This window comes from Felis catus, chromosome F1 (assembly GCF_018350175.1).
Source record: "Felis catus isolate Fca126 chromosome F1, F.catus_Fca126_mat1.0, whole genome shotgun sequence".
In the NCBI taxonomy this organism is placed as follows: Eukaryota; Metazoa; Chordata; class Mammalia; order Carnivora; family Felidae; genus Felis; species Felis catus.
This window is the reverse complement of record NC_058384.1, coordinates 68,583,943-68,607,394: the sequence shown is the minus strand read 5'-3', so window position 1 is coordinate 68,607,394 and position 23,452 is coordinate 68,583,943. Positions and strand designations below refer to the sequence as shown.

The 23,452-nt window shown below is 47.2% G+C and overlaps 1 protein-coding gene and 1 non-coding gene across 35 annotated transcripts in view; both read left to right on the top strand.

The window, feature by feature from the left end:
* UBAP2L (ubiquitin associated protein 2 like) overlaps positions 1-23,452 on the top strand; it is a 39,538-nt gene that overhangs the window by 11,857 nt on the left and 4,229 nt on the right. For 14 of the 34 annotated variants that reach the window (XM_045049063.1, XM_045049062.1, XM_045049065.1 and 11 more), the window contains exons 9-24: positions 3,866-3,918; positions 5,488-5,573; positions 7,408-7,579; positions 10,581-10,779; positions 11,367-11,644; positions 11,802-11,974; positions 13,428-13,617; positions 14,326-14,380; positions 14,991-15,165; positions 15,484-15,556; positions 16,528-16,723; positions 16,804-16,892; positions 17,848-17,901; positions 18,490-18,571; positions 19,302-19,519; positions 19,973-20,078. In XM_045049063.1, coding sequence (XP_044904998.1) covers positions 3,866-3,918; positions 5,488-5,573; positions 7,408-7,579; positions 10,581-10,779; positions 11,367-11,644; positions 11,802-11,974; positions 13,428-13,617; positions 14,326-14,380; positions 14,991-15,165; positions 15,484-15,556; positions 16,528-16,723; positions 16,804-16,892; positions 17,848-17,901; positions 18,490-18,571; positions 19,302-19,519; positions 19,973-20,078 — 2,199 coding nt within the window. Of the gene's footprint in view, positions 1-1,655; positions 1,731-3,865; positions 3,919-5,487; positions 5,574-7,407; positions 7,580-10,580; positions 10,780-11,366; positions 11,645-11,801; positions 11,975-13,427; positions 13,618-14,325; positions 14,381-14,990; positions 15,166-15,483; positions 15,557-16,527; positions 16,724-16,803; positions 16,893-17,847; positions 17,902-18,489; positions 18,572-19,301; positions 19,520-19,972; positions 20,079-21,406; positions 21,806-23,452 lie in introns of those variants that run through there. The other 20 variants (XM_045049046.1, XM_045049053.1, XM_045049045.1 and 17 more) reach the window with 5 other exon arrangements.
* LOC111558453 lies at positions 18,292-18,427 on the top strand. Its single transcript, XR_002739361.2, has one exon. It is a non-coding gene; the product is annotated as a small nucleolar RNA SNORA58 (small nucleolar RNA).

Genomic DNA, 23,452 nt, shown 5'->3' with positions numbered 1-23,452 from the left:
ACTGTGTGTTCTCCTTGCTGACTGTGTGCCTGTGGGCACTTTACACGTGCTGGTTCTCTTGGTCTTCATCACTCACCTGTGAAATTGACACTGTTCGTCATCTCCACATGCCAGACCTTACACTCAAAGGGTGGTCATGAAATTTGCTAGTATTTGAACTCAGAATTGTTTGACCCTAAGAGCCCATGCTCTTTCTGTTACACCGTGTGGCTGCCATTAGCTCCAGGTGCGTTTCCTAGTGTTTCTGTTAGGGTTTCTAGCTTTGCCTTTTGGAAAAGTATTTTTAATTAGTTAATTATGTCACCACTTGTAGAGATGAACAAGGCCCAGAATCAAAGCCCACTGTCAGTTTGTTTTCTGGCACTGAGATAATACCTTTTTTACCTTCATTTTTGGAAAAATCTCAGTATCTGGGCAAGAAGGAAGCCGCAGCTTTCTAGCTGTTTATTGAATAGTTTTCTGGGTGTGGAAGAATATTATGGGATTTGAATAAGGTTGCTTTTTTGGTTAGCTGACTTTTGGTGTTTGTGTCTGAGTAGGCTATATATATTTAAGGCTATGTTAGGCTTGTGGGACAGACAACCCACAATGTGTTTGGGAGTGAAAGATACTTTTACCCCTTTAAGTAAGAACAGTCCCTGGGCTGCGGAGTATTGTATTCTTACGAGATTCCCTGCTTCTTTGTGGCTGAGCCAGCACAGGAAGAACTTGAGACTTTTTTCCCTTATAAAGGGGGGAATGAGTTAATAGTAGAGTGTGAATTCAGCTTTTTAACCCCTTATCTATTTATTTGCTTTGCCCCTTTTCAAAGATCATTGATGTTTCTCTCTCTCTTTAGGAGGGTCTCTGGCACAAACAGTTCATCTATTGCCCACAAGACGTTATACCTCAGGTCCTGAATGTTATGTGCTTTTAATTTACCAGCTATTTTACAAATTCGTTTTAAATACAGTTATCCCATTGATGGAGGCTGAAGTTGAGTTATTGACAAGATGGAAATCTGTTTTAATTCCCGGACCATTTGGCTATGAACTGTCTTTTTGTTATTTTAGGAGGTATAACGCCACTCTTGATGGCTTGTAGAGGCAGTGTGGTAGCAGTCTGAATACCAGAAGTGACTGCTTTTGAGCACTAGTTTTTGGGTATTTGGCTTTTTTCTCATTGGCAGAAAAGATAATAGACATTAAGGGATTTGTTTTCAGTTGTGGATAGAAAATCAGGCATGGAGTCCCAGTCCTAGATTGCAAGCCTTAGCTGTTTTCAGCAAGGATCTGGTTTGGAAAGCAAGGAAGGATGAGGTGTGTGTTTATTTATACTGAGGAGAGAACAGCAGATTTGGGAGGTTAGAATCCGAAATCGGATTTGTGGCTGAATGAAAAGCTGTGTGATGCTGATCTCGTCTTGTGCGTGTGAACGTGTTGGGTGTAGCTTCATGCATTCCTGCTGTTGTTAATTTCACAATATGAAGTGACATTCATGCATGATCTCTTTTTGTGTTTTCATGATAGCAAACTTCAAATTCCCTTTTTTATTTAAAAAGAAATTGAAACCTACCCTTAAAATATCCACAGGTACAGTGGGAATTGTTTTGGGGCAAATGTTCTCATTCAGAAGCAAAATTTCACTGCTTGTGTTTTTTTTCTTTTTTGTTTCAGGACTTGATTTCAGTGGGGTTGAGGGGTCAAATTATCCCCGAAAATTTGAGACTGCTCCTGGTATGATACATCCAGGTGCCTAACTGCCCCGGATATTTTTATAGATTTTTATGAATTGGAATATCTGTGGATATGTCATTTTTCTGTTTCCCTGCTTTTTTTTTTCTTTTTCTGCCTTTTTTTCTCATAGTCTGTACCTGTTTTTTCTTAAAAATTTTTGATCATTTAATGACTAACATTTACATTGACTGCTTTCTGCTGACAGAATGGAAACCCTTACCTATCGCTCAGAGCCTTAGCACTCCTACTGTTCTTTCGTGCCTTTTCAGTACAGCCTTCTTGGCCATGACTGTGCATCTTGTCTTGGATCAAGTAGGCATCTGCATTCTTCCTTTGCGTCTTAGACTAGTCACGAGAGTGCAGGAGAACATTGCTGCCTTGACAGAGAGCCCGTCAATAGGAGATAACTTCTCAGGTCACTTCCAACTCCAGGATTATGTATATGTGTTAACCCAGATCTTGGGTTCCATTTATCCAAGGCAGGTTGGATGTCAATGGAGAGGAAGAGTAGTGTCACCAAAGAGGGAGAGAAGAATATGGTTTGTAATTTGTCTGAACTGAAATTGGACTTTAGTGTGATTTGGAGAACGTTGCCATTATTAAGTGGTTCGGAATTTCCCTTGTGCGGTTATAAGTGGTCCTGGAAGAAGCATTATAATGACTATCTTTTTCTTTATGAAATAGGGTTCTAAAGATTTTATTTTTAAGAAATCTCCACACCCAATGTAGGGCTTTGAACTCAATCCTGAGATGAGGAATCTCTTGTTGTACTGACTGAGCCTACCAGGGGCCCCTAGAAGAATTTCATATGGGAATATAGGTATTAGAATATTTCTCTTCGGTGACAGTGAATATCTGAATGCCAGATTTTCATTCTTTTTTCTTTTTCTTAAAATTTTTTAATGTTTATTTCTGAGAGAGGGAGAGTGTGCATGAGCAAGTGGGGGAGGGGCAGAAAGAGGGAGACAGAACCTGAAACAGGCTCCAGGCTCCGAGCCATCAGCACAGAGCCCGATGAGGGGCTCAAACTTGTGAACTGCGAGATCATGACCTGAGCCGAAATCGGACTCCCAACCCACTGAGCCACCCAAGAGCTCCAGACTATAATTCTTAAAAGAAGTTTTCTCCATTTGGAGAGAAGGCTTGAAGAATTGATCAACATGTACTGTTGTTTTAGAGAAGAAAATAAGGAGTGTTCTTGTCCTTTGCAGTAGTCAGGTGTTACTTCTTACTGTGGTCCTTCAGTTGAAGGGAAGAATCCTGCTTCTCGTAGAACAGTTTCCTTTTCTGAGGATATACGTACACATGAAGCAAAACAGGGGGAGTGTGGAAGGTGGTTTTACTGCTGATGGAACTTGCCTATAGAAACCATCCTGACTTTGTTATGACCAACATGGGGCGAGTATACGACTGCGTTGTCTGCGCTGTGCCCTTGGCAGGTTAGAGGTCACGTTCTGTAGGATTAGGACTAGGATAATAACAGACGTGTTTGCTTTTTCAGTTTTGTTCAATGTCTTCTGAAAAGGCGTGGAAAAGAACAGACTCATGAGGGTTTCTTACGGTTTGACCAGTGAGATCGATACACTTGACTTCTGCTGAGTATGCATTTTTACATTGAGTTCTGATAGCAGGTAGTTGTCAGTGCCCGCAGTTTGGAAGCCTGTCTTCCGCTGCCCTTCCACTGCCACATGGCAGCCATTCGTGTTCCCCCCGTCACCGCCACTCTCTCTCTCTCTGCCCGTCGTGCTGTCTCCTACCAGGTGAGAAGGCGTAGTGTACGTTCTGGTGTAAATTGGCTGCTGCTGTCACTTGAGTTGACCACTAAGGCAGAGGGCTTGAGGGGTCTTCAGAGGTTGCCTGGAGCATTGGACCCGTTGCCCCTCGCTCCCCCACTCCCCACTATCTCTGCTGTTAAAGCTGCGTAACAAAGCCTGGAAGTAGGTGTGAAGTCATAATCTCATGAAAAACCCTGGTCTTCTGACGTATCCCTTTCTAAATAGTCTTTTCCTCCCCCCTGGAACCTAGGAATCTCTTTTGATTACTAAAATCTGGTTACTCTTTCGGCTGCCGGAACTATTAATACATTAGTGTTTTTGCACATGCTGTGTACTGGCACTTAAGTTACTTCACTGTTTTTCCTTTATTGCCAGGTGCGTGGAGGACCGCGGCAGAGGAGTGGGGGACTGAAGACTGGAATGAAGACGTAGGTATTCCCCAGTCACTCCTCACTAGTGCTTTCTATCCCTTAGTGGTGTTTAGGGATAGAAAATGGGTATATTTCTACCCCTTCAAAATTCACCCTTAAGATTCTGACCCAAAACTTTTACATCCAAAATAGTGTTCTGAGCCAGAACATTTCACATATGTTATATGAAGGAGACTGGGCATGAACAGGACTCTATGGAACCAGACTATGGAAAGGGCAAGTGCACCTGTGTAAGTCCAATATCTGATTGTCGGATTTATCCCAGCAAGAGATGGTGGTTGGGTAGAGCACCAGAAATGGAGTTAGGCAGGTAGTGCCTTGAGTAACAGCTGCTGGTAGCCCATGACTTCTCTTGAGCCAGTTCGGCTATTTAGTTCCTATTCGGGCACTGGTGTTTGGTCCTGTGATTGGCTTAGAGGTGGGTGCGAAGTGAGAGAGTACCGCGTCCTCGAATTCACAATCTGGTTGGTTCTGAAGCCCAGCTTCATAGTTGAGATGAAAGTATAGATCTTCCAGCGTGACTCAACGTGGACAGCTCAGTCATGGGTGTCACAGAGGTGGCACATAAGCCAGCACTCTGAGCTCACTGGAGTAGCACTTGAGTAAAAGAATTCTGCTCGTTCTTGGTCACAGTCAGGATTTTGTTGTGAATTGTAGTTTTCAGTGATCATGGATTAAATCCTGTTTTAACATTTTTTCAGTCTGCTTTCTATACTTACATATATTTAGGCAAGGCAGCTTTTATGGTGACATGGTGACCAAACTTTGGGTTTGCCAGACCTGAGTGTTTAAAATTTCAGATGCATCAGCATTAGAGGATGATTTCTTTTCTGTTGTAACTGAGCTAGACTGCCTCGTGAATACTTTCTAGGATTTGGTTTGGTCTGTTTAAGCAACTTTCAGAGAATGATATATTTGGGGAAGTGGATTCCCTGTTTTTGGAGAAGAGATTTTAGTCAAAAAGTGAAAACAAAACCAAAGCACGTTTTGAATGGTGGAATGAGCTATTCCCTACAATTGTTTACCTAATTTTAGGGTCTTAGAATGCAAAGGGTAGGTGTAGTAAAGTCACTATTAAGGCAAAAATTGCATATAGTTGAAATCATCCCTACAGAGACCCTAATTCACCAGCACTTGGGTCCTTACTGCTCAAAAGCCAGGAATGAATTTCTTTCATTTTGTCTTTGTCTTGGCTGTAACCTTTCTTTGAGAGGAGCAGTGGAAGATAAAGTTTGGTTTGGGTAAGGGTGTGAGTTGGGAACTCTAATGGGAAAGTATAAAAGGGTTTTCTCTCTTTTTTGTAGCATGTGTATTCAGCTTTCTGTAAGTTCAGTGTGCATAGCATGTGACTCCCATTGTATTTCATAGGCTTTCTTGATTTTACACCTTTGATAAAGTCATATCTAGAAGGGGAATGGAGGTCAGTCCGTGTAGGTTCCTCCGGCTAGGTGGTTTTCTCTTCTGAGCGTTTTTCCTTTTCCTTGGTGTTAAGTTCCCCTTTCCTGAGCCAGGTTTCTGACTGTAGTCCACTTAACACCAGAAGTGACTAATCCTTCTGTTTTCCAGCTTTCTGAGACCAAGATCTTCACTGCCTCTAATGTGTCTTCAGTGCCTCTGCCTGCGGAGAATGTGACAATCACTGCTGGTCAGAGGCAAGTGTGTGGTAAAGTGCAGGGTCCTTTCCCAAATGGGCCTGGTGAGAAGGGGCTGTAAGGAAGAGCAGCAGTGGGCCTTCTCGAGCTCCCATGGTGCTGGCAGTAACGGGAAGCAAGCATGTGAGGCTGATCGGGTTATAAGAGTTGGTCTACTGAACGGGAGTCCATTTTTTACAATTTTAAAGATGATTCTTTCCAAAATAGCCCCTTTCATTACATAGGTCAACCTGAATTAAAACTTAGCACGATTGAGCTTGTCTGGTAGTAAGGTAAAGTTAAACATGGAAATGTTTTCATTTATTTCAGTTTGCAGAACTGTTCAGTAGCTGCTTCTCTTGCTTTATAATAATGATCTTTGTCTGCCAAGCCTACTGAGTAAAATGGTCATTTTTCCCCTAGGATCTGGCTAATGAATTTTTTAGAACTTGAACCTTAGTTATTGGGGTTAGTAGAGGGAGGTGCACTTACTAGGAATATTTTTATTCCCAGAAAGCCTCTTGGATTATTTCTAGACCTGGGTATGATAGCTGATAACTCAGAAGCCCGAAGCGTGCTAGGAATAGGACATTAGGGGCATCAGAGGCGATGTGTGTTGTTTTTCTGACACCAGTATCTCATTTTACTGACATCAGTCCTTCAGTTCTCTGAACACCGACAAGGTATTTAGTAATTCAGTTCAGTTCTGCCACTTGCCAGAGTTAGCACAGACCCTGATTGATGCCTCCATCCCAGAAGACTGCCCTTGCTTCCGAGGTGTGAGGTCCACTGCAGATGAGTGCCCAGGCTGCCCACACCCTTCTGCCTGGCTGACTGCAGATTTGGGGATTCTCACAGCCTACCCCACCCCTCACCCCCTGCTTAGGTTCAGAAATCTGCTAGAATGACTCGGAACCCAGGGAAGAGTTACTTGCCATAACTGGTTTGTTATAACCAGTACTCAGGTACAGTGGCCAGTTGGAAGAGATGCACACACAGGGCAGGGCGTGGGGTGCCTTCCCAGTACATTCATCAACATTCAGTGCATCCACTAACCCAGAAGCTCACTGAATCTCCCTGTTCTAGAGTTTTAATCAAAGTTTCATTACTTAGATAGGCCTGATTGACTAAGCCATTGGCTGTCGAAGGCAGTCTCCAAGCTCGTTCTGATTCTAGAAGTGGGTAAAGAGAGAGTGCTGGGGCTGAAAGTTCTAACCCTCTAATCCCATTGCTGGTATTCCTGGTGGCAGCCCACTTCCTGCAGCTCTGGGGGGGTGGGGCTCCCACCCTGAGTAACCTCGTTAGCGTGGACTTTGGTTGAAAGAGGCTCATTACGAATAACAAGAGACACTTAGGAAATTTTAAGGGTTTTAGGAGCTCTGTGCTGAGAACTAGAGGCAAAGCGGAACTGTATGTGTGCTCCTTAGACCACAGGTGACTTGGGAAGTTCTACGGAAGTTTGGGGGCCAATTCCAAAGATACTTGAAGGTGCCGGTGCTCTGGCAAGTTTTTGTGTATTAGGTATTGGTAATGGCAGGTATTCATTATTAAAATATTCATTAAAAATTTTGTAAATTTTGGCCCCAATGTGAAGCTGTTGCATTAAAACTAACATTTGCTATTCCATTAAATTAATTTAACTAAATTGAAATATTTAACATTATGGTTGACAGTGCCATTAGAACACAGCTAGATCCTGTAGTGGTTCTCACACATCATTTATTTTGGTCAATTAAGCATTTCTGGTCTTTGTGTTTTTGATGAGTGACTTTATTTTGATCTGACCATACTCTGGGAGTTGGGAATGCTAGAATGTTCTGTCATTATTCATGAGTATATTCTGTCTCTCCACTAGAATCGACCTTGCTGTTCTGTTGGGGAAGACACCATCTTCAATGGAGAATGATTCCTCTAATCTGGATCCATCTCAGGCTCCTTCTCTTGCGCAGCCTCTGGTGTTCAGTAATTCAAAGCAGAGTGCCATAACACAGCCTGCTTCAGGAAACTCATTCTCTCATCACAGTATGGTAAGTAAGAGACCCAGTGCCCTTTAACTCCGGCACGTACATGGAGTACTGCCTTCCGGTGACAGGTTTGGGGTGGGGTAAAACATCCCCTTTAAGTAGCCTTAAGTAGCCCCCACTAAGTAGCCTTGGTGGTAGGGACACAGAGTTGGGTAGTAGGGTGCTGTGCAGTAGGAGGACTTAGTTTTGGACAGACTGAATCTTCTTCTAAAAGTGAGTCCATATCACTTACCAGACACTCACTGTGCCAAGTGTTAATTTACTGTTGAAGAGGAAAAAAAATGACATCAAATTTTAATCCTTTTTCAATTCTAGTTAAACTTTGATGGGAAGTTGTAGCACTTGCCTATTTCTCGATAGCAGAATTGCCATATAAATCTGTTTAAACCAGATGTTTCTGGACTCAGCTTCCAAAAACTTGGGGTTTTACTGAATGTTTCTGTTTACTTGCTGCCCCTCCCCTTCTCTGTAGGTGGGGATAAGAGCGCTTGCTCTGCCTGCCATACAGGGCTGTAGGAACATGAAATAAGATTGTGGATAAGGCCACACAAATGGGGGAGCAGCAGTGGTATTAGTTATTAACACCTAGAGTACTTCAGGCATGTGAATTGTTGACTCAGTTAAGAAATTCAAGGTCGTTAGTTAACGACCAAAGCAAAGGAATCATTTAAGGGTAAACAGTGATGCAAGGACCAGTGTTTTTTTTTTTAACAAATCATAAGAAAAACTTTCTCTTTTTTTCTTTTTGCATATAATTTTATTTTTCCAGTAGTAGGATTATAACGATTACTTCATTTTTATTATTTTTAAATGTCTGTTTATTTTGAGAGAAAGTGCACACGAGTGTGCAGGGAGCAGAGAGAGAGGGAGACTCCAAGCAGGCTCCACACTGTCATCGCAGAGCTCAGTGTTGGGCTCGATCCCATGACTTTGAGATCACAACCTGAGCTGCTATCAAGAGTCAGATGCTTGAGCGCCTAGGTGGCTCGCTCAGTTGAGCGTCCAACTCTTGGTTTTGGCTCAGGTCCTGATTGCAGTGTCGTGGGATCAAGCCTCATGTCAGGCTCTGTGCTGAGCATGGAGCCTGCTTAAGATTCTTTCTCCCTCTGCCCCTCTCCCCTGCTTGTGCTTTTTCTCTCTTTAAAAAAAAAAAAAAAAAGAAAGAAAGAAACATTAGAGAACCAGTTTTTTCTAAAACTTAATAGATGTAAAACAAAATTTTAATATAAATAACATAGGAGCTCGCTATACACGGACATTACATAATATGCTGTATCTTTAAAGCTTTGCACTTGTAGAATATCTGATAATCGTTACCGTGTGGGATCATCTCCCTGCCATAGTCCTATACTTTTAACTCAACTTCGGGTGTTTGTGTTTTTGTTCGTATAATTTTGTGACATAGACTGAAGTGGGAAAAATGTCTTCCCTTGAGTTGGACTGAGTGGTTTCATTTAAGAGAGCGCTGCTCATTGATGGTGATGAGGAAGGATATGGTTGAATAAGAACCTAACGGAAACTAGATCGAATCTCCCTGAAGATGTTTTGGAGTAGTCAAAGCCATGTGGTTCATCTGCTGGACTAGGCTGGCGGTCTTACCTAGCAGTAGGGAGTGGGGGAAATCCCCCAAAAGCATAAGAGTAAATTTTGTTTTCTTATTAGTGATTGTCCTATAGAACTTGGATACACACAGAGAAAATGAATCATACGGACTCATTATTTGATTGTGTGGTGCAGAGATGTTGACAGGCCCTTAGCTTTCTTTTCTTTGTCTTGAAGTGAGGCTCCGGTTAGCTCTCCTTGTTACTTTTGAGCTGTTCAGTGGAAGGGGCAAAATGAGTCTTAATGGCTGAACTGAAATTTCGTATTAGCCTTCGTATTAATTTAGTAATCAAGTACTGCTTGGAGCGCCTGGGCAGTTAAGTGTCCGACTTCAGCTTAGGTCATGACCTCACAGTTCGTGGGTTTGAGCCCCCACGTTGGGCTCTGTGCTGACAGCTCGGACCCTGGAGCCTGGTTTGGATTCTATGTCTCCCTCTCTCTCTGCCCCTACCCCATTCACACTCTGTCTCTCTCTCAAAAATAAACAAACATTAAAAAACAGTTTAAAAAAATAATCAAATACTGGTTGATGTAAGCCTTTTTATTTATTTACTTATTTTTGAGAGTGTGCGTGTGCAAGTGAGTGAGGGGCAGAGGGAGAAAGAGAGAAGCAGGGCTCACCCAAAGTAGGGTTTGTGTTTGTCCGAAGTGGGGCTCTTGCTCACCCGACATAGGGCTCGAACTCATGAACCGTGAGATCATGACCTGAGCTGAGGTCAGATGCTTAACAACTGAGCCACCTAGATGCCTGATGTAAACCTTTAAAAGGAAAAAAATTCCGGGGTGCCTGGGTAGCTCAATTGGTTGTGTCCAACTTTTGATTTGGGCTCAGGTCATGTTGTGAGATCGAGCCTTACATTGGGCTCCATGCTGAGTGTGGAGCCTGCTTGGGATTCTCTCCCCCTCTCCCTTTCCCCTGCTGCTCTCTCAAAATAAATAAATAAGCGTTTGAAAAAAAAAAACTTACAAAAAAATAAAAAAAAATTTTTTAAAGGAGAAAAATTCCACCAGTCGTTAGATCTTTGTACCTGAGGAGGGAGGAAGTAATGGTGTAAATTTCAATGATGCTTATTATGTACCATACACATATTAAATGCTTTAATACATTATTTCATCCCCCTACAGCTTTATGCAATACTATTTTCATTTGCTTTCAGGTGAGGAAAATGAAGTACAGAGAAATCACAAATAGGTTTTTCCACAATTACATAGCCAGGATTTGGACCTAGGCAGTCTGACTCCAGAGACTGTGCTCTAATGGACTAGACTGTGTACTCAGTCTGGTGATATTCTTTACTTGTCGGGTCTCTCCTGGCTCCCCCTGTGTCTGAGTGACTTTCCAAGTGGTGAACACATCTGCTTGCCGTAGGTCTCTCTCATCCCTCTCTGTGTCGGTCTGCAGGTGAGCATGTTGGGGAAAGGGTTTGGCGATGTCAGCGAAGCCAAAGGTGGCAGCACCACGGGCTCTCAGTTCTTGGAGCAGTTCAAGACTGCTCAGGCCCTGGCCCAGCTGGCGGCACAGCATTCTCAGCCTGGAACCACCGCCACCTCCTCTTGGGACATGGGCTCCGCCTCACAGTCCCCATCGCTGGTGCAGTACGGTGAGAAGGGTGGAAAGTGACGTGTTGGAACATTACCACCAGGAGCTTGCAGGAGTCGGGGGTGGAGAATGTTTCTTGAAGTCAGGAGGACAGCCACCTGGCTAGTTTCCCATGACTGATACCCTCTAGTCACACAGGCTGAGTTCAGAAAGCTAGGAAGTAGTAAAAAGTTTGAGGCTCGGTGTCTCTTTAACCGAGTTTAGACATCTACATCGTAGTTGCAGTCTTCTGTTGACCACGGAGTGTTTGGACTCTCCCTAGATTGGTCTTCAGTGTTTGAAAAAACGTTGCCTTAGGAGGTTTGTGGGCTTGGCATTATGTAGGACCTTTCGCTCTAAACATGGACAGTTTGTAGGTTCCTGTCTTACACAAGCAGGCTAATAGTGCTGATTTGATTAGGCTGTACTTAGAACAGATACGATGTGTGATTCTCACTTTAAGAAATGAGAGTGAGTCCTAGATGAGGACTTGTTTATGTGACGTACTGATTCTTGAGGGCCTTGTTTATGGCTCGAGAGAGGATAATAGCGTTTCACTGACGTTCATCAGCATCCCTGACCCCATACATACCGGGACTCTCCGTGCAGATTTGAAGAACCCAGACGATTCCACAGTACACAGCCCCTTCAGCAAACGCCAGGCTTTCACCCCGTCTTCGGCCATGATGGAGGTGTTCCTTCAGGAGAAGCCGCCCACGGTGGCCACCTCCACGGCTGCACCTCCACCGCCCTCTTCTCCTCTGCCGAGCAAATCCACCTCGGCCCCACAGATGTCTCCCGGGTCTTCAGATAACCAGTCCTCCAGCCCTCAGCCGGCTCAGCAGAAATTGAAACAGCAGAAGAAAAAGGCCTCCTTGACTTCTAAGGTACTTGAACTTTGTGATGGGTGTCATTTTAGGGCAAAGGGGATGCGGGATTTGGGAATCAAGATCGTGAGGGGATAGTTTGCAAATTTGAAACAGGTTTTTTTTTTTATCAGTCTTATAGTAAGATTGTAATAAAACCATTACCTTCTCGTTACAGATTCCTGCTCTGGCTGTGGAGATGCCTGGCTCAGCAGATATCTCAGGGCTAAACCTGCAGTTTGGGGCATTGCAGTTTGGGTCAGAGCCTGTCCTTTCTGATTACGAGTCCACCCCCACCACGAGCGCCTCTTCAAGCCAGGCTCCAAGTAGCCTCTATACCAGCACAGCCAGGTAGAGGGGAAACCTCAATCAAGACTTTTTTTTGTCAGGCTTTTACCACTTTTTCTGTCTCTTGCCGATTCCTAGAACTCCAAAGAGGCCCAAGCCTCTGATTGAAGGAAAAGTGGCCGATTGTAGCATTTTGTTAAGCATTTCAAAATACTGTTACTAAGATAATCTGTAACACTAAACAGATGGAAATATACCTCTTGCATACTTCTGGAGTGTCCACGCCTAGTTCTTGTTTTTTGTTTTTTTGGTTTTTTAACAGAAGCATCCACCACTTTGTTTTTGTTTTTAAGTTTTTATTTGAGAGAGAGCACATGTCCGTGTGCTGTTCCTTTGGGGGGGGGGGGCTGGGGGGGCAGGGCAGAGAAAGAGAAAAATTCGAAGCAGGCTCCACGCTGGAACTCTTGAACCATGAGATCATGACCTGAGCCCAAATCAAGAGTCGGACGCACAACTGGCTGAGCCTCCCAGGCGTCCCCACGCCCAGTTCTTAAGAGGTGCGTATAGCACCTCTAACAGGAGGACCTTGGCATCTGGCTAAAAATGCTTTTGACATCTTTGGTCCTTTGGTGTGGGCCTTATGCATATGAAGGGTAGGACTCTGGCCTCCTAAGAAAGAGGTCGTAGCATCAATAGATGACACAAGTAAAAAAGAGCCTTTCCTACCTTCTCTGGTAAGTGTCATGAAGGGCCAACATAAGCAATAGAAAACCCTGGAGGATGGGGCATCTGGGCAGCTCGGTCAGTTGAGCATCCGACTCTTGATTTCGGCTCAGGTCATGTTCTCACGATTGGTGAAGTCAAGCCCCTCGTCAGCTGGCAGCGCGCAGCCTGCTTGGGATTCTCTCTCTCCCTCTCTTTCTGCCCACCGCCCCTGCCTTGTGTGCACGTGTGCTCTCTCTCTTTTAAAATAAATAAATATTTAAAGAAAAAGTTCTGGCAGAGTTTAAGGGACTAGGCTACTTTCTTCAGTCCCTTGAATTTAAAAATATAAGCATCAGGCCCTTGCCTAATCTATTGGATTATAATTGCCGTTGTCATGTGAATATTTTCATAGTTTTTCTCAGAGTTTCTGCCCAGTACCTTATATTTAATAGGGTTTCTGACAGAGCCAGGAGCCCAGAATTCCTTAAAATGAATGTGAGAAACAGATGACTTTCCCTGTGCTTAGGGTTCATGTTAGGATATATCAGAAGGATCAAAAAAGTCTATCCTTTCTGCTTTTGCCTCTTTCTCTTAAGACAGAATGTGGGCGAGCAGTTTGAGTTCAGACCCCTGATTCTGTAGGATGTGGAAATTCCTATTGCTGTCAAGAGAAAATTGTCTTTTATTTGCAGTTGGGAATTTTCCTTTTGATTATAATCAACTTACTCTAGTAGGTCTCCAGCATGTCCTTAGTATCCATGGATCTGTTCTGTTTTGGTTTTCTGAGATTTTCCTTCTGCGCTCCCCACAGTGAATCTTCATCTACAATTTCATCTAACCAGAGTCAGGAGTCCGGTTATCAGAGCGGTCCAATTCAGTCGACAACCTATACCTCCCCAAATAATGCTCAGGGCCCTCTGTATGAACAGAGGTCCACACAGACTCGACGGTACCCCAGCTCCATCTCCTCATCACCCCAAAAGGACCTGACTCAGGCAAAGGTAGTGTGGCTTTGAGAGTCCCTGGGTGCTGTTTAAGACAATATTGGGCAAAGTGTCTCCAGTGTTAGTGTTTCCCTTCTTGACAAATGGTGCTGGGATGCCACAGAAGTACTGACTGAGAAGCTGAAAAAAACACATTTCTGTGGTTGGAGAAATAAAAAAGTTCTTTGCAGCAAGCCTGGAGATTCATAGTCAGAAAACTAAAGCCAGCACTAGAGATTCGTTCTTTGTCGTAGGATCAATGTCAAGTACTTGTTTTCTCTCGCGCGAAGATCTGAGTGCTGGACTTCTGGGTCTGTATCGATAGACACCTTGCCGTGTCTCGGCCCGGGGAGGGGACAGCATATGCCAGAGGTGCTGTGGAGCGGACTGACAGTCCCGTGCAGCCAGAACAGTGGGTGCTTTGGCTGAACGGTCCTCCTTCCCCAACCTCCCCCAGGGACCCCCAGGCCTTTCCTGTGTCTCTTCTGGGTTTGGGATCTCTTGAGCGGTTTGGGGGCGCTGCCTTCTGTTGCTTTGGGTCACATGGGGTTGGTCTATCTTGTTGCCATTTTAAATTCGTTTTGTTTAGATCGTCTGCATTATGTTAATCCTTTGGTTAGCTTACAGAATGTCTCTGAAAGATTTGTTGGTTGAAGTTAAGCTGAGTCTGTGCTAACTCGACTTTTCACTTGAGTTTGTTTTTTACGCTTCTGTTTTTTGTTCCAGAATGGCTTCAGCTCTGTGCAGGCCACACAGTTACAGACCACGCAATCTGTTGAAGGTGAGGCTTTTTCCTCTATGTTGTAGTGGTTTTCCTCTCCTTTTCATATGTTTGCGTTTCTTCGATCATAGTGGGAAGCGCCCTGGCTTCTCTGGTCACAGTCTTCGTGTGGTCCTGCCCTGCTGTTTTCTCTCAGACCTGTCTCAGGGCTCTCTGACTTAGAAGAGTGATGGTACCCTTGGTTCCCTTCACTGGATAAGTGAGATCAGTGCTCTGAAATGTTGGAAATAAGAGAGTCTAGGGGCACCTGGGTGGTTCAGTCGGTCAAGCGTCCCGACTTCGGCTCAGGTCATGATCTCACGATTCATTGGTTCAAGCCTCGTGTCAGGCTCTGTGCTAACAGCTCGGAGCCTGGAGCCTGCTTCAGATTCTGTGTCTCCCTCTCTCTGTGCCCCTCCCACACTCAGGCTTTGTCTTTGTCCATCTCTCTCTCTCAAAAATAAATGTCCAAAAAGTTTAAAATAATAAGAGAGTCTATGTAATCACAGTAGTCCCTTATTAAATAACTTCGTTTCTTGTGTCGGGGACGGCCGACACTGGAGTCGTCTATTCACTTGTCAGAGACACTCCCTTTCCGCTGATGGGATAGATAATTATTCTTTATTTCCAGGTGCTACAGGCTCTGCAGTGAAGTCTGACTCACCTTCCACTTCTGGCATCTCCCCTCTCAGCGAGACGGTGTCCGCAGCCTCCTTGCTGACAGCGGCCAGTCAACACTCATCCCCCCTGGGTGGCTTGAGCCACGGTGAGGAGAGTGCAAATGCTCCCACCACACAACACAGCAGGTGATTTGGGTCACAGGTGGATGTTGGGGTTGGGAGGAGAGGTAGCGTTCTCTGCTTCCGCCCTGTCCCTGCTGCCTGCCAGGGGCCGTGTTAGCGGGCACGACCTGCAAGTTGTGGAGTAGGAGAGAGAGGCCTGTTCTCTCTTCTCAGCAGCCCCGCTCGCTGTGTCTGCTCCCCACCCTGGCCGGCCACGGTGCTCCCCCCGGTCTCCGGTCTTCCTGGTCCCATATACCGACGCACGTCCTCGTCAGTGTTCTTGATGGAAGCTCCAGGTCAGTCACCACTCCACCGTGACTGATGGCTGCCTCTTCTTTGCAGCACGTTATCGACGCAGCAGAATACCCTCTCGTCATCCACGTCTTCGGGGCGCACTTCTACATCCACTCTTTTGGTAAGTGTGATGCGGCTGAAGAGGAAGGGCAGTGTTCTTACACTTAGAGGAGTCTAGCGGCGAGACTCCCGAGAAGAGATTCTTGGAAATCCCTTCGTGCGGTGGCTGAGTGATCGTTGATCTGAGGTTGCAGGAATGGACTAAAAGGATGTTGGAAGGCAGGAGAGGCAGAAGAACCTAGAGATACTGCTGAGCTGTGGGCCAATTCTCAAAGCCCTGGACGTGACTTCTGAAGCTTTGCCTTTTTTTATTCCTTCTTAACACTGAGGTGTGCAGGGCTTCATAGCTCTGATAGAGCCTGTGAGGGCCTCTGTACAGCCGTTCTCACTCGGTGGTGGGGGTATGTTGGACAGGGCTGCTGAAGATGATCAGGGTCCGGGTATCCTCTGAAAGTTAAGGCCAGAGGAAAGCTTTTGATCCGAGAATTAAGTTCACTATGGTGATTTAGGACAAGCATTTGTGGGGTTAAGCTGAGACGGTGAGGAAGACCCATTTGGGGCAAAGGTGTCTAGTTTGCCAGAAACCCAGGGGAAGAGGAGTGCTCAGGCTTCCCTAGAAGACTCTTTTTCCTCAGGTATACTGTTTCTGGTTTAAGTTCATTAGAACTTGCTGAACTACTGAAGGAGAACGTGGGAGAGAAGGCTAGGCTGTATTTCCCTGACCCGAACTGTTCGCTGGCCAGCCAGCATTGGTTCCTGGCGTGTTTGTCCGCATGTGCTCTGACGGGAGGGCGTGCAGCCGGTGTTGTCAACTAGATCCCTGCCTGACGCCGCCTCTGGGGGAACAGGCAGCCGGAGCAAACTGCGTGATTTCTTCTAACTCCTTTGGTGGAGGACACCCAGGTCTCTGCCTCGGCCGTTTTAATTGGGAGGCTGATGTGCTCTCGCCTGCAGAAGGGGCTGTGCCTCTCTCCTGACCTGTCTGGCTGATCACTATTTCCTCTTCTCATCCACTGCTCCCCCTTTTTGAAGCACACAAGCGTGGACAGTGAGGCGAACCTCCATTCTTCCTCCAGCACTTTCTCCACCACGTCCAGCACGGTCTCTGCGCCTCCCCCAGTGGTCAGTGTCTCCTCCAGTCTCCACAGCGGCAGCAGCTTAGGCCTCAGCCTCAGCAGCAACTCCACCGTCACAGCCTCGACTCGGAGCTCGGTCGCTACGACTTCAGGTAGAAGGTGGACGGCATTCCTCTGGGATGGAGGAGAGGAGTGATCGTGTGACTGGGTAAAAATGGGATCTCTCTTTTAGGAAAAGCTCCTCCCAACCTCCCTCCTGGGGTCCCGCCGTTGTTGCCTAATCCGTACATCATGGCTCCAGGGCTGTTACACGCCTACCCGGTAAGTGAGGCCGAAGCAGCTTCTGCAAAAGATGAAGATGGTGTGGCTACTCTTTACAGCTCCAGCTTCGGGTGGAAGACTGTAATTAAAATAGAGAATAAATGAGTGGTTGTCGCACGTAAGCAAACCAGTTTTTGATCTTCATAGTTTGGGGCAAAAATCGTCATTTCTAGAGGGGAAGGACTAAACGGAGGCCACTCCTCCTATTGTGTATTTTCTCTGTGTGAAACAAATTCTAGGCTTCGGAAGCTGAAGGCCAGAGTGCCCACCTGGAATCCCTTTCAGTTTCTCAGAGAATTATTTTCTTGGGTAGGATTGAGTCCCTGTCTGTGAGGTTCTCAGCTGGCTGTGACCTGGGAAGAACAGAGCTCCCTGACCTGATCTGGGACTGCTGGAGAGTAGGTGGTTTGACAAGTGGTAGCTTTGTGTCCCGGTGTATCTTCTGTCAAATTCATAGATTTGGTGCCAATTAAGGTAAAGGCTATTCATTTGAAATGTTTAAAAAGACACCCGTTCTGGCCTCTCAGAAAGTGTCTAAGCGAGCATCATACACAGGAAACGTTCAATAATGGTTTGCACATTTTTTAACAATCAGCATAACGTCTTAGTCCCCATACGTTAGAGAAAACAAGTAAGATGTGAATCCTTTCTGAAAGAGATGAGTCTTAAGCTGTGTATCTGACGGCCGTTCCTACCTGGCTCCTGTTGCCCCACCGCTGCCTCTGGGTTGGATCGGTGGTATGTGGCTCATGGCAAGTTTCGAGACCTTTCATAAATCACCCAGTCTGTACTTCACTTCTTTCTTCCTAAAGGCAACTGCCGGAAGTAACCTATGTTCTGTTCTTCCTAAGAATGAGGATGGATGTTCTGTTGACTGACTTTGTCCCTTGGCACCTTGGCTGGCTTCTGTGGTAGCCAATCCCTGTGAACACTGTTACATGCTTGTGTCTTCCAGCCGCAAGTATATGGTTACGATGACTTACAGATGCTTCAGACGAGATTCCCCTTGGTGAGTGTGTGCTTAGGGCAGGAGGAGAGAGCGACCTTACAGCCTTGAGGGGGTTGTTTCAGGTGCTCAGTTGATAAGTCCCCCCCATTAGCTCTTTCCCAACCTATACATCCAGATGCAAACCCTGATTCAAGATCAGGGACTGGGGGAGTGGGTCAGCTCTCAGGTAGCTTTTTTTTTTTCATCAGTTGTGACCTCCTTAAAATAAACAAGTTTTAACCTTAAAAATAGCTCAGAATACCCTAGAGCTCTCTGGATGCTTTTTCTGACACGTCAGACACTTTGAATTACAGAAAGAGAATCTATTTTTTGGTAGCAGTGGACTGTTGGGGACGACACCTAATGGTTTGAGAGCATTATTGTTCCGATGGTCCCGACCTGTTTCCCGGTGGGCACACCCGTAGACCTCGCCTGACTCTGCCCGTGGCCGGGCGAGGGGGACAGTGTGTGCAAGAGTCACGGGGAGTTCTTACCAGCTCCAGCCAGCTCGCTCGCCGGCTGGATAAATGCAGCGCTCCCAACATTCCGCCTCTCACCTTGCGCTGAGCAGATGAGTGGTATCCAGTCTGTGCCCTTTGTCTCTTCTAGGATTACTACAGCATCCCATTTCCCACGCCCACCACACCGCTGACGGGGAGGGACGGTAGCCTGGCCAGCAACCCCTACTCTGGTACGGCTTGGGGGGGGGGTGCAGATGACAGGAGTGTGTGCTGGGACTGGTGGCAAAAACCTGGTTAATGGCGAGCAGGGACCCAGTTCTAACTTTAATGAAGACCTTTGGCGGAAGGTCTGGAACAGATGTGATGAATCCGGGTTGGTAGATTTGGGATGCTACTGAAGACGGACATTTCCTTCTCGTCCTACTTTGTTGTCTCCCGGTGGTTCCAGATGACCCCCTGACAGGCTTCTCTGCCATTCTCCAGTGTTTTCCGGGAAGTGCAGGGGTTGAAATGGCCTTCCTCCGCTTGTCTCTGCTCCTGTTCCCTGCTCACAGCGGCAATCTGGTTGCCTCACTAGGCTGTGATCCTTCTTTTTATGCCTGACCTCTTTGACGTATCATTTTCCTTGACCTGTCCTTGTCTGCTGAGTGCAGCATGGAGTGTTCTTGTGGAGGGAAAGCAGGGGAAGGCAGGGAGGGTGGGGCTGAAATCATGCTTTACTCTGGGAGCCTGTCTCCCACATCGTTGCCCAGGCATTTGACATCAGGCTTGACTAGCACAGTGCAGAGTGTGTGCTCAGCAATGCCAAATGGAGCCAGAGAGAAAATGTAATTCAAAGAATTGACCTTTAACAGTCTTTAATCGGGGTCTTCTGGAGTCCTGTGAAACCAGGAGAAGTAATTGTGCCCTGGGGTCGGGGGTGAAATAGACAGCAGGTATATTTACTCTCTCCTGTCATAGGTGACCTCACGAAGTTCGGCCGCGGGGATGCCTCCTCCCCAGCCCCGGCCACAACCTTGGCCCAACCCCAACAGAACCAGACGCAGACTCACCACACGACGCAGCAGACATTCCTGAACCCGGCGCTGCCTCCTGGCTACAGTTACACCAGCCTGCCATACTACACAGGGGTTCCGGGCCTCCCCAGCACCTTCCAGTATGGGCCTGCTGTGTTCCCTGTGAGTACCTGGGTTTGGCTTCCTTTTGGTGAAGAAGCCCAGCCCCTGGACCCTATCCTAGCTGCCTTCATGGCTAAATGATTTTTTAATAATGGATGAGGAAAAACCATTCCCCCTCTGTCCTGGGAGAGGTGGGGGCTGGAATTGGAGGTACTGGGATAGAGATGACCTGTTCTTAGAGTTCTCTAAAGAGGGGAGATGATACAGTCCAGCTTTGGACCCTAGACTGTCATTCATTCCCTCCTGCCACTTGGCACTTGCCCTTCCTTCAAACTACCGTTTCTTGACTTCACTGGTAGATTTTCTAAAGCTCCGTAGGGAACCCATTTTACTAAGCAGATTGTGGTCAGCTTGCCTCAAGACCATAGCCATCTGAGTGCCTAGTTCCTGGGGCAGGTTGGTGACGGTTCTCTGTCACTATCTCACCTCCCTTCTGGCCCTGTTGCTCTCCAGGTGGCTCCTACCTCTTCCAAGCAGCATGGTGTGAATGTCAGTGTGAACGCATCAGCCACCCCTTTCCAACAGCCAAGTGGATATGGGTCTCACGGATACAACACTGGTAAGCACCCCTTGACCCCAGCTGTCCGTGGTTTCCGCAGGATGTGACTAAAGGAGTTTTGGGGGAGGAGGATGTGCTTGAGAGAACAGGGTTGGTGAGGTGTGCGTGCTAGCATCTGTACGTAGGGTTGTCCACGTTTGACCGACATGGGTGTCCGAGCGGCACCAGCAGACGTGCTTGGTGTCGGGACATGTGTCCAGCCCTCACGATGGGAGTGCCCCGGGGCCTGCATTGGCTGTCAGAATATGTTGGCTGGCCTAAACTTCGGGTGGGACGCAGGACAAGGGGCCCCAAGACGTTACTGTGCTGTCAGTGGGGACAGGCGTGAGAACGTCTGGTACCGGTAGTTCTCAAGGAGAATCACTGCCCAGCAGCGTTGGGTGGGTTCTTAGCCAGTGTGCCCCGGCGGGTTGGGCTTAAACCTTTCGGTAGCACTGCTTTTCTCACACAGCCCCTTTTCGTTCCCTAGCTGGGAGCCCTAGGGTATGGAGAGAAAGGTGTGGGGTGCGAGAGCTCAACAGAGGGAGAGGGTCCTTCGTTTGTATGGCTGGTCTCTTGGCAAAGTCTGCATATCTGATGGCAGGGCAGAGATGTAGGAACTGACCTGAAAGATAACTAGTTTGTCCCCTGCTCCTCTAGTGAGGCCTGTACCCCACTTGTGGAGGACAGTTCCATCGGCTTTTTTCAGTGACTTGTAAATGAATGTGGGGAGGAGGATTTTGCAGTTGAAAGAGTTGGGATTGAGGGCTCTTCAAAATTCTAAGCTCATGTGTGGTGTCATGGTGGTTTGGAGGGGGCTGCATCTGTGTTCTTCACCACTGTGTGGGCCCCAGGTGGGTCAATTGCCCGAGGGTTTCAATCATCGGGGAACTCTGAGCTGAGCACAGAGGGCAGTAGGTCTGGGAGCTAATAACCAGATGGAGCTTTGAACTGTTGGAGCACTTGGAGTGAGTCCGGATTCAACCTGGAGAAATCCTGAGATGCCCCGCTCCTCGTGGCTGCCCCTCTCACCGGGCGAGGTGCACCCTAATCCTTGGTGGGGACGATTGTCAGCTTTCTGACTTGGCGCGGCCCCATTCTGAGAACGTTAGATTTAGGTTTTAGCTGGACCAGGTTCAAGAATTTTAAGAGGTAGGTGATTGATAATAGAAGAGAATGGCATTACCTGATTCTGGAAATCCAAGGCTCTTATCTACCTTAAGAGTTCAGAAATCCGCTGTAACAGTCTTTTGAGAAGCCCCAGTTCCCAACCCCACGGAGGGCTCTTGTCATCCCGTGCCTCATCAACCTCTAAATTCATTTATTTTTATGTATTTGATTCCTTTTAGGAAGAAAATATCCACCCCCTTACAAGCATTTCTGGACGGCAGAGAGCTAATTTGGCCCAAGGCTGGGGGCTGTGTTTTGTGTGTGTGTATAAATTTGCACTGAAGTCTTGTTTCAGAAACCAGACCACTGAGGAGAGCCTGCCGAGCTGAGGCCATGGCCTGCGTGGCTTGGGGAAATGAGTTGGTGGATACCTTCTGGGCTTTGAACTTGCCCTGCCCCCGTTTCCCTCTCCCCCACGTGTCTGACCCTGTCTTACCCATTCCGAGTCCAAGCGGTGCAGCGCCTCCGAAGCATCAATGCACACACCTGCCGTTGCTCTTGATTTCTGGAAGGATGTAGTTTCACCTTGTAACAAAATATTTGTAGTCTTCAATAAACTGTGGTATTTCTTTAGCTAACTCTGGCGTTCTTTCCGTGCATGTCTTTCTGGACACTAGGAGCCAATGTTGTGCTGTGGACGAAGGGTGGAGGGGGGCCTTCTCAATCAAACCCCAGTGTAGCCAAAGGATGGAGAACTGTTACCTTCTCGGCGTGGTGATTTTATCAAGTGGGAGAGGGGGAGGCAGCGTCAGTTTTCAGCCCTTTGATTGAATGATAAAGAAAGTTATTTGCAGAAAATCCCTGATTCTCCATGCTTAGTACAGCGCTTCACTTTTCACTCAGATCTTTCCTGTGCCTCTGACGGAAGCAGAGGGAAAGGACAAAAACAGCTTGGAGTGTCAGGTCATGGTGAAAGGCAGAAAGAGGTGGCGTTTGGAGCTGGTTTAGGGAAGTGGCTTCCAAGGCCCTGGGCCAGATGGCTGCTTGAGAGCTGATTGGGTCTTTAGTGACCAGCTAGTTGATGACTCCGGCTGTGACAACCGTGCTGGCCTGCAGCACTGTTCTCAGTCCCTCGAGACTGCTCGGGGGTTGTGGACTACTCGTTGCTTTGCACTTGTGGGTGTAGCTAAGGATGTGCGGGAGAGGTTTCGTTCCACTTCTCCGTGACGACGGGAGCTCTCCCTACTCGATCCAGCTGCTGGCACACCGTCGCCCCCTTTGTTTACAGAGTTAACTCGTCCGGCGAGAGCATCATCCTTCGTTAAGTGCAAACCTGGATACTCCACTTCCTCTGTATTTGTCCCCAGCCCTCCGGGGCTGCCATGCTGGGAGGCATTGGTTCTCGTTTCTCCTCCCTGCTGTCCACCTCCTGTCAGTGTGCTTGTAGCTGCTTGGGAGCGGGGAAGGTGGGGGGGCGGATAGGCAGGGCGTTGACTGTTGGAAAGCCAGAGAACTCTGGTCTGAGGAGCTTTCTCGCCGCAGGTGCAGGGGAAGTGGGGCAGCCACACAGGTCACGTCTAGGGCCTCTAGTGCTCACACTCAGGCTGTTAGGGCTGCTGCGGTGTTCTCTCGTCTGTTCCTGCGTCTCCAGTCCTTTCGCCCAACACCCGGACCACGGTCTCAGGACTAGAAGCTGGATTTTAGCTGGTCCAGCCTCTGGGAAGACTGAGCCCAGGTGTGTGTGGCAGGGGCACTCCGGAGCTAAATTGCTCCCTACCACCCAGCTCGAGAAACCAGTTAGCCATTTGTCCTGTCCTGCATGGGGTGGCCCAGGGTGTCCACAAGGTATTAGAACCTTTGCAGTAAAGATCAATCATCGTCTCTCGTTTCCCTCAAAAACGTTTGTATCCCGTCCGTCCCACCTCACTGTCGGCCCTCCGCACAAATCTCCTCGGTGCTGTAGCAAATAAACTGTCCTTAAAGTCAGGTCCACCACCAGTGACTGGCACACGGGCACCTGGGGTTTGAGAAGGGAAGGGAAGGCACTACCCTGTTAGTCCCTGTATCATCCCTTCTTCTCCTTCAGGGCCTTTGAGGGGAGAATTGCTGCTTGAGAAGGGGTGGTATTTTCCATGCTGTTTCTGCAGTTGTGCGATTTTTCTTTGGCACCTTCTTGGAGTGATCTAGGTTTGTGCTATGGGCGGGGCTTCCAGGTGAAGAAACCACACGTACCGGGAAGATCCTGAAGTGGTTGTCCAAGGTGGACTCCACCTTGGGAGGCTGCC